Source organism: Cryptomeria japonica, chromosome 3 (assembly GCF_030272615.1).
Source record: "Cryptomeria japonica chromosome 3, Sugi_1.0, whole genome shotgun sequence".
In the NCBI taxonomy this organism is placed as follows: Eukaryota; Viridiplantae; Streptophyta; class Pinopsida; order Cupressales; family Cupressaceae; genus Cryptomeria; species Cryptomeria japonica.
The window spans coordinates 625,761,284-625,771,615 of NC_081407.1; the positions used below are offsets into that span (position 1 = coordinate 625,761,284).

At 37.0% G+C, this 10,332-nt stretch overlaps 1 protein-coding gene across 1 annotated transcript; it reads left to right on the forward strand.

The window, feature by feature from the left end:
• Positions 1-364: 364 nt before the first annotated feature.
• Positions 365-1,508, forward strand: LOC131874290 (uncharacterized). Its single transcript, XM_059217584.1, has 3 exons — positions 365-485; positions 581-907; positions 1,075-1,508. Exons 1-3 carry the CDS (start codon positions 365-367, stop codon positions 1,506-1,508), a joined length of 882 nt encoding a protein of 293 aa, XP_059073567.1.
• Positions 1,509-10,332: the final 8,824 nt, after the last annotated feature.

The following is a 10,332-nucleotide window of genomic DNA, read 5'->3' on the forward strand; positions in this document are numbered from 1 at the left end:
GAATGATCATGGATGCCTTATATATGATGATATACCCCAATGCATCAACTACACTACCCTTAGTGATAAGCCAAAAAAAGCAATTGATATAATAACTACACACTATCAAAGGAATCAAAATGAAGTGCCATTATTCATGATAATTCAGGGAACAACAGGTACAGGAAAATCATATTTAATTGGTGCCCTTATTCAAGCTCTTGAAAATGTTGCAATGTCATCTCGTTCTCCACTTCTATTACTTGCACCAACAGGAGTTGCGGCATTCAATATAGGGGCCTCTACAGTTCATTCAAAATTGTGAATCCCAATACGAGATTTCACTCAGCTAGAAGGAACAAGACATGCCACTTTTCAAGAAGAAATGGTGCATATCAAGTACATTTTGATTGATGAAATGAGCTTCATTGGTCAAAACGTGTTGGAAAACATAGATTCTCATCTCCGACAAGCATTCCCCCAAAGTGCACACATAAGTTTTGCAGGTATAAATTTTGATTTTGACTAATGAGGAAAACTATATTTCAATAACAATACTATATATTTTGAAAAATAATTATTATTTTGGATTATCTTTTAGGTGTATCTATGATTTTGGTAGGAGATTTGGGCCAATTGCCTCCAGTTAATGACAAACCAGCATATGCTAGTAATAGACGAGCAAAGCCACTATGGGAGGAATTCAAAATTATGGTTACTTTGGATAAAATATTCAGACAAGATGGAGAAAATATCCAACAACAAAGATTTCGTCAACTTTTGACAAATCTAAGGGATGCAAACCCACAAATTGATGATTGGAAGTTGTTAATGATGAGAACCCCTACTAACATAGATGTTGGAAGCAATTCTGAGTTTGAAAATGTTGTCCATTTGTTCTCCACAAATGACAATTTTCAAAGTCATAGTAAAAAAATGTTATATTCATTGAAGCATCATGTTGCACCCAGTCTTGCAACAAAAGAGGAAGTGTTAATGTAGCAGAATATTGTTCAACTGATGAACTTGATCTAGAGTTATTGATCAGTAAGAATGCAAGGGTCATGCTAACTTCAAATCTTTGAATACAAGCAGGTCTTGTAAATGGAGCTTTGGGATATGTTCAAAAAATTGTATACAAGCCAGGAAGTGCTCCACCTGACCCACCGACATATGTGATGGTTGACTTTGATAATTATTTAGGATTACCATTTGAAGATCATCATCCAAATATAGTTCCAATAACAGCAATACAAAAGGGAATAACACTTCAGCTACCATTGAGATTGGCATGGGCATTGATTATACATAAATCTCAAGGATTGACTCTTCCAAAAGCAACTATCGATATAGGACCGAGAGAAAGAACTAGATTAACATTTGTTGCAGTATCTCGTGTAAAATCTCTAGAGGGTCTGAGAATAATGCCACCATTCACATATGGCTGTTATGAGAAAATGAAAAAGGGTAGACAACTTGCAAAGTGCAAGGCTAAGGAAAATAGGCTCAAGCTTTTAGAAGATAATTGATGTAATATATTTTTGTTGACCTTTTTTTCAATGTATTTGGCACCTATGTTCTTTATTGCCACTATAATGATTGCTAATATTTTATATATCATATATGCTTTCATAGTGTCTATTCAATAATTATAAATGATGAGAAAATATTGCATGAATTTAATCAAGAAAAGATTTTTTATTTCCATAAAATCTCTAGAGGGCTTTAAATAATATTACCATTTATTATGAGAAAATGAAAAAGGGTAGACAACTTTCCAAGAACAAGGCTAAATAAAATAGACCCAAATTTGTAGAAGATTTAATTGATGTATATATATTTTTTGTTCAAAATTGCTTTCATGGCTCTAATACTTGTGTTATTTTTTGCCACCACAAATCATTGGGAATATTTTATACACCACTAAATGCTATCACAATATCTATTAAACAAATATAATTAAATTAACAATTAATGTTACATAAATTTAAACATGTCTTTTTTAATTTAACTCCACATCCAATATAAATTTCATTTGAAACGTTTCAAATTTATTTTTGACAACCATGTTGCTTAGATGCACCTAATATAATCTTGCATCATTTTTTATATCATCATGGTAAAGCAAATTCTTACATGTATGTGTTGTTACGCTCCTCCTTGTGTCATACTAACCTCAAAAATATTGCCTTAATGATAGATGATGTCGAAGAACTCAAAATATTGGAAATGGAAGACGTTGCAAGAAAAACTCATGAGGCATATACAATAGTGGCTAGATTTCCAACTATGTTGAAAGAAGTATATGATGATCACTATCACAACAAAGATCATAATACTATTCTCATAACCAAAGAATTTGTAATGGGTTTACACCATTACACTGAAGTGCTACTACTATAGTTGCTTAGTATTTGACTTTCAATACCTTTTAGTTTCACAAACTTTGTATGCATTTTAAAAATATTTATCAATTTTGTTTGACTTATATTATGATATTAGAGAACTAATACTTTTTGAATACAATTTGTATGAGATATTATGTGAGGTTTCCATCAATATTGTTATATGTAAATACATTTTCTTCTATCAATTTGATTAATTATTATGCATGCGTTGAATTGTTTTTTATCTTCTTGCAACATACCTATAATAATATATTTATAGTGATTCTATTAATTGTTGTAATTGTTTTCTGGCATACTTATCACTTGTCAAATAGAAGGTATGGTGATTTATTTATTCATCGTTTATGAAATTTGGAATACTATATGAGATTTCTATTCGAAAATCCTATATGTAAATACATTTTCTACAATCAATATGATGATTATAAAGCATGTATTTGGTTATTTTGATCTTCTTGCAAGATGCCTATAATAACATGGGCGTGTGCACAAAGATGGTGGTCAGAAAAGTGGACACCACCCAAAAAAAACTTGGAAAAACAGGCAGCGCATACGCGGTTTTAAAATTTCAAATTCCCGCGTACGCGCTTAGGTTTGTTCTTCCCAAGCCTAGAAAAGGTAGCGCGTACACACTAAGCTTAGGAAACTAAGCGCGTACACGCTGCTTATAGGAAAATGAGCGTGTATGCTCTAATAATCCCAGTAAAACCGTGTACGCGGTGCTTGATGAAAAAAGTTTTAAAAAAAAACTGGGTCCTCATTTACCCGAAAAGCGCATTTTTTACTTTCTTTTTTTCCCATTTTTTAAGCTAAACCGCAAACGGGGTGTGAAATTTGTCCTCAAGCTATGGATCAAGGTTAGTTTTTGTTTTTTTTTTGTCTTTCTTTCTGGTTTATGCAATTTGTTTTACATTTTGAATTTAATTTCATTAATTTTGATTAGGTTTTTTCATTTTTTGTTTCAAAAACCAGATTCTTCTAATCTAGAACAAGAAGAACCAAATGCACCTCCTGAAAATACACAAGAACAACCCCCAATTCCTCTTTTTGACCGCACAGCCGAAACACAGGAAGAATTAATTAATCAGTTAGGGCAAAATACATCCAAAATCAATAGACTGATTGTAAAATTGAAAACTTCTGAACTTGACCATCATCAATCCCTCGCCACTAGCCTAGAAACATTAGCTAGTGGTGCCATAGTTGTTTCCACTGAAATTACCAAATGGGGAAGCTTTAGGGATAGGTATCGTCAATTATATGCCAATGGGCTATCATATGATGGAGTTAAAAACAAAAATATTTCTAAACAACAAATATGTGCCCTTTTTGTTGACCCCAAAACTGGTCAGTCATTACCTCCTAATGCAAAGAGGTTTCCCATACATTGGTGTACCAATGTGCAGATGAAGAATCTTTTTTGGCAAAGGTGGTGGATGGTCTTTGATGATCCACCTTGTAATAATTATGAGGTGCCATTATATTTTTTGAGAAAAATATATTGTGAGTTTGTGCTCAATGTGTGCCCAAATTATTTTGACATGAGAGAGTTTCATGGTAGAGGTGGTGGCTCTACCCAAGATAGACCTAGAGCCCGTAGGCGATTAGCCGCAGAGAGTCGTCGCCCCCTAGCACCCAAACCCAAGGTGCATCAGGCTGTCCCATTAGAGCTAAAAGAGTCGATGGAGCTACAGACTCTTCAGGCGGCCACAACATTGACTGGTGCCATCATCCAGCATGGGACATCATTAGCACACCCTATTGTATTGGATGATGAGCCGTTAGAGGCCGACAGAGAGCCCATCAAGCATATGTGTGTCAGTTGCTTGGGGATATGCTCGGGGATAGATGATGCAGCCAATGCAGATGGATACTCATATCATCTATGCACGATTTGCGGTTGTAGATTTCAGGCTCACACGGTTGAGGATGTCGCGCTAACAGATGAGTTGATGGACATGGTGTTTGCCCATGAGCCACAGACACAGGTGTGTTGATTTGAATTCATAACATTTTATTTATCAGCCACTTTAATTTTGTAATTACATAAATGAATTTTCATTTATACATCGATTTAAATTGAGACAAATAATATGCATTTCAGGATGCAGCAGCGATATCCCATAGACCTCCCCCAGTTACCACAGCTGCAACTTCGATGCCTGAGGTATAAATTTTGTAACATGTTAAAATAGAATAGTACACTTTGAATTCAAAAAAATACAAGATATACTATCTTTAATGCTTGGTCCAATTTCCGGTTTGTAGGTGTTGACAGGGGACAAAATGTCCCAGATTGATGACATCATGCTATCGGTGATCGATTTTGGCCTACAAGGCTATACGGTATCATATTTTGTACAACTCTTTTTATGTATTGTTTTGATGGAATATGCAAGTCATTTCATTTTAGATTTTTAAAATTATGTTTAATTTATTATCTATACTAATATCTCATGTTAATTTTTTGTTTTTAGGGCACCCCCTCCACGTCTAGGGCTCGTCCGAAGAAAAAGAATATCTCGAAGACGCCAAAACGTGTGAAGAAGGTAATTGAACACATTTTTAGTTGTACAATTGTTTGAAAATGTTGAAATCAAGTATTAGTTGGGGTTTGTAGATTGATTAGTGTTTTTTGTCTATTTTACATGTACAACGGCCATTGAGCTTTGTGGATATGTTGAATGCACCTGATTCGCCCGCGAATCAAGAGAGGGTGGAGGTATGTGTCTCTACTTTATTTTCTTGATTTCATGATTATATGCATGCGTACATGTGAACTTGTGATATATTATAATCTTATATTTTTTTCATACAGCAAATATCCATACCTATTTCATCAATGGTGAATCCTCCTCCTTGCACTGGAGAAGCATATCAGGATCCGGTACACTTTTGTTTGATATGTAAAATTAATTGTTTTCAACCTTCAATACTTATCATTATATTAATTGTATTTAATCTTTGTACATTTTTTGTATAGGTAATAGCGACCATTTCTACATCGATGGTGAGCCATCCTCAGTCCATTGGAGAAGCATCTGAGGCACAGGTACGTCATTGTTCTCTATATTATAGCTTTTAAGTGTTTTTGATATATTTATGTTAGTACATTGTATTAATTGTACATTTAATCTACAATAGACTCCTTCGCGGTACGGCCATAGCATGGATCCATTTAAGTATGTCTTCAAGAAAACTCCTAAGAGTGACAAGGAGAGGAGAGCGAAAAAATTAGCTCTCGGATCAGCCGATGAGGTAATCTACATTTCAATTACAAAGGAATTAAAGTTAAATGCATAGTTATGATGTCAATTGTGAACTATTTTCTACAAAAGAATTCTAACTTGGTTTTTGAATTGTGGTTTTGCAGCCATCTACAGAGCCACATATTGCACCGAAGAGGATTGGTTTTGATGATCCACCAGAAGTTTAGGATCATATAGTGTTAGTTTTGGTCATAAAATGACCAATACATGTAGATATATTCTACATTTTTATTGTATATCAATTTGGACATGGCATATGCCACATTTTTGTAATACTTGTATTGACTTGGCAGACATGCCTTTTTTATATATATAAATATCGATATTCGATCCAATAAATGTGTAATGAGTTCATTATTTTGTATTTGTTGTATTTTGTGGTTGTTCTTTTATAAATTTAAATGAATATTTGTATATGTAATCAACAATATGAATATAAACAAAAATATATGATATAAAGCATTGCAATCGTGGAATATGATTTGATAAAATTTCTAAAATGTTGAATTAACCGTACAAAACTCCTTGTATTCAGTTCATTATTGTGTATTAGTTGTATTTGGTGGCTTCCCTTTTATAAATTTAAATGAATATTTGCATATGTAATTAACAATATGAATATAAACAACAAAAATCGATAATATGAATTTAAACAACAATGTGTTTGGTGCGAGAGCACCCTCACGCTCGCAATGGTCAAATTTTATTCCTCGTGTGCACAAACCGACATCACGAGTGTGTCTGGGGTGGGCATGTTTACGCTAGGCATGCCCCTGTCGTGCATCCCAAATCACCAGAACATCGAGAGTCATACCCTACTGGTGAGATCTCTCAAGTGCCCTGAGTCCAAAAAATTGTCAAAATTTGACGGACTGTTTCTTCCAATCCACGAGACATACGGTCGATCTGTTTGTTCTCGTGGGGTCGCGTGAGGCTCGTTTACAATGGCCTATCTCGGTTTTTGACGACTCATAGCCATTTTCAATTAGTAGCATTTTTTCGCCTGCTCAAAAAACCGTCAATTGCTTGCAAGGAAAAGTTGCAAAATTGGCTAGAATTGATTTTGTTCCTCGTGTGCACAAATCGACGTCGCAAGCGCATCCGAGTGGGCATGCTTACGCTAGGTATGCCCCTGTCGTGCATCCCAAAGCACCAGAACGTCGAGAGTCATACCCTACCGGTAGATCTCTCAAGTGCCCTGAGTCCAAAAAATTATCAAAATTTGATGGACTGTTTCTTCCAATCTACGACTCATACGGTCAATCTGTTTGATCCCATGGGGTCGCGTGAGACTCCTCTACAATGTCCTATCTCAGTTTTTGACGAATCAAAGCCATTTTCAATTAGTAGGATTTTTTCGCCTGCTCAAAAAACCGTCAGTTGCTTGCAAGGAAAAGTTGCAAGATTGGCTAGAATTGATTATGTTCCTCGTGTGCACAAATCAACATCGTGAGCACGTCCGGGTGGGCATGTTTATGCTAGGCATGCCCCTGTTGTGCATCCCAAAGCACCAAAACGTCGAGAGTCATACCCTACCGATGAGATCTCTCAAATGCCCTGAGTCCAAAAAATTGTCAAAATTTGACGGACTATTTCTTCCAATTCATGATACATACGGTCGATCTTTTTGATCCTGTGGGGTCGCGTGAGGCTCGTCTACAATGGCCTATCTTGGTTTTCGACGACTCGAAGCCATTTTCAATTAGTAGCATTTTTTCGCCTACTCAAAAAACCATCAGTCGCTTACAAGGAAAGTTGCAAGATTGGCTAGAATTGATTTTGTTCCTCGTGTGCACAAACTGACGTCGCGAGCGCGTCTGGGTGGGCATTTTTACGCTAGGCATGCCCCTGTCATGCATCCCAAAGCACCAAAACGTCAAGAGTCATACCCTATCGGTGAGATCTCTCAAGTGCCCTGAGTCCAAAAAATTGTCAAAATTTGACAGACTGTTTCTTCCAATCCACGACACATACGGTCAATCTGTTTGATCCCATGGGGTCGCTTAAGGCTCCTCTACAATTTTCTATCTTAGTTTTCGACGACTCAAAGCCATTTTCAATTAGTAGCATTTTTTTGCCTGCTCAAAAAACCGTCAGTTGCTTGCAAGGAAAAGTTGCAAGATTGGCTAGAATTGAGTATGTTCCTCGTGTGCACAAACTGACATCACGAGTGCGTCCGGGTGGGCATGTTTACGCTAGGCATGCCCCTATCATGCATCCCAAAGCACCAAAACGTCTAGAGTCATACCCTACCGACACAATGTAGAAGTTGCTTGACAACTTTTTTGACAATTTTTTTGACAACAATGATAATTTTTGCTCAAATTGTATCTAGTCTCAATCTATCACCCCTATGACCCGATAATGATTCAAATAATTATCCATGATTATACAAGAATCAAGAATGCTCATGATTGACTAGGGACACATCACATATACTCAAAACATAGTCACAAAACATTGAAACACAAAATAGTCACAAAACATTGTCACATATTATTCAAATCAGCTCTTGGCTATTTGATTATACAAAAAATTGTCTTACAAATAATCTCATGGGCTTTTATACAAAATTTGGCATTACAATATGTGGATTCAGCTCATCGCCATTTTAATATACAAAAATTGGCATGTACATATGTACAAATCAGCTCATTGCCACTTAAATATACAAAATTATGCCCCTAAACATGTAAAAATCAGCTCATGGGCATTTTCAAACGATCTTTTTTTATTTTCTTGCTCATTATGGTTGATGTAATGACACGTCGAGTAGCATTAGAATCTTTACTACGTGATTTTGAACCAATAGATTGGTATGCATCAAATAGATTTCTGACAATAGTTCTTTCACTGTTACTTTCAGATGATCTTAGGCCTAGAATTTTCATTGTCTCTCTAATATTCAAATTTTTAATCATTTGAACAATTAATTGACATCTTGCGGTTTGATTTAAGTTTTTAAAATTGTTTTGCCATATTCTTTTAACCATTCTCCTACAAGTTCGTTCATTCATTTTATTGGGCATTGACTTCAATATATTCTCATCAATGTCAATTAGATACTTTGGTTTCCTACGAATGATTCTAAGAGGTGTTAACATCAGTGCATTATGTACATTCAATTCACCAAGTAGAGAAGGTGTAATATGTTCATCATTTAATTGATTATTCAATGTGGTATCTTCTTCAATTGCATTAGGTTCAAACGGTAAATTATCAAATGTTTCTTCTTCAATTGCATTAGGTTCAAACGGTAAATTATCAAATGTTTCTTCTTCAATTGCATTAGGTGCATTATATTCGTTTGGTAAGTCGAATTGAGATGTTGAGGTTGACATACCTTCTTCTCCCATTGTTCTTATGTCACGCAATTTCTTCATACGATGCCTTTGTCTTTCCTTTTGAGCCTCTTGTTGTTCCATCGTTCCTTGCTTGTTCTTTCCCATGGTTGAGATCGGTTGACCTAAATAGAATCATATTACATATATATGTAAAGAAAAGTTCAAAACTAAATAAATAACCATAAGTATGCATCTTATCACTATTTTTTGGAATCGGACTATTAAACAATCACAATTTAATCATTTGAAACCATGCAAAAACAAAAAACTAATAAAAACAACAATTCAATCATTTGAAATCATGCAAAAAACAAAAAATTCACTTACTTTTATGTATACAACAGTGATAGAAGTGCAGACACAGTTCTAGTGGGGCCTTCAACGACCTCAAAAACTTCTTTTGAGGTCGTTGGGGCTCTTGGGCAACTAAAACTATGTCTATAAACCGCGTACGCGCTACATTGATAACTGTGTACGTGCTGCTAGGCCATAAAATGTTGGCAAGCCCAACGGTATTCTCGACTTATGAGTAATAAGTACCGTGTACGCACTTATGAGTAAAAAGTACCGCGTACACGCTAATAAGCCTTAAAAAAGTTATGGAAGGGGTATGGAGGAAGGGAGAGGGAGAGAGGGAGAGAAGAGGGGGGAAGGGAGAGAGAAGGAGAGGAGAGGGGAGAGGAAGAGAGAGGGAGAGAGGGGAGAGAGGGAGAGGAGAGGGAGAGGAGAGGGGAGAGGGAGAGAGAGGGAGAGAGGGAGAGAACATGGGGGGAAGGGAGAAGTAGAGGGAGGGAGGGAGGGAGAGGGAGAGAGAGAGAGAGAGAGAGAGAGAGAGAGAGGAGGGTGGGAGAGGGAGAGAGGGAGAGGAGAGGGGAGAGGGAAAGAGAGGGAGAGAGGGAGAGGAGAGGGGAGAGGGAGAGAGAGGGAGAGAGGGAGAGAACATGGGGGGAAGGGAGAGGTAGAGGGAGGGAGAGAGGAAGAGAAGAGGGGGGAGGGAAGGGGGAGAGAGAGAGAGAGAGAGAGAGAGAGAGAGAGAGAGAGAGAGAGAGAGAGAGAGAGAGATGGAGGGAGAGGGAGAGAGAGAGAGGGAGAGGAGAGAGGGAGGGAGGGAGGGAGGGGGAGAGAGAGAGAGAGAGAGAGAGAGAGAGAGAGAGAGAAGAGGGGGGTGGGAGAGGGGAGAGGAGGAGGAGGAGGGAGAGGGAGAGGGAGGGAGAGACAGACAGACAGACAGAGACAAAGACAGACAAAGAGAGAGAGAGAGAGAGAGAGAGAGAGAGAGAGAGAGAGAGAGAGAGAGAGAGGGGAGGTGGGAGAGGGAGAGGAGAGGGGAGA

What these genes read in the sequence shown, in the direction of transcription:
- LOC131874290 (XM_059217584.1), top strand. Translation starts at nt 365, where the DNA reads ATGGTGCATATCAAGTACATTTTGATTGATGAAATGAGCTTCATTGGT. An exon ending in TGCACACATAAGTTTTGCAG is followed by an intron (nt 486 to 580) that starts GTATAAATTTTG and finishes ATTATCTTTTAG; the next exon opens with GTGTATCTATGATTTTGGTA. An exon ending in TGACAATTTTCAAAGTCATA is followed by an intron (nt 908 to 1,074) that starts GTAAAAAAATGT and finishes GAATACAAGCAG; the next exon opens with GTCTTGTAAATGGAGCTTTG.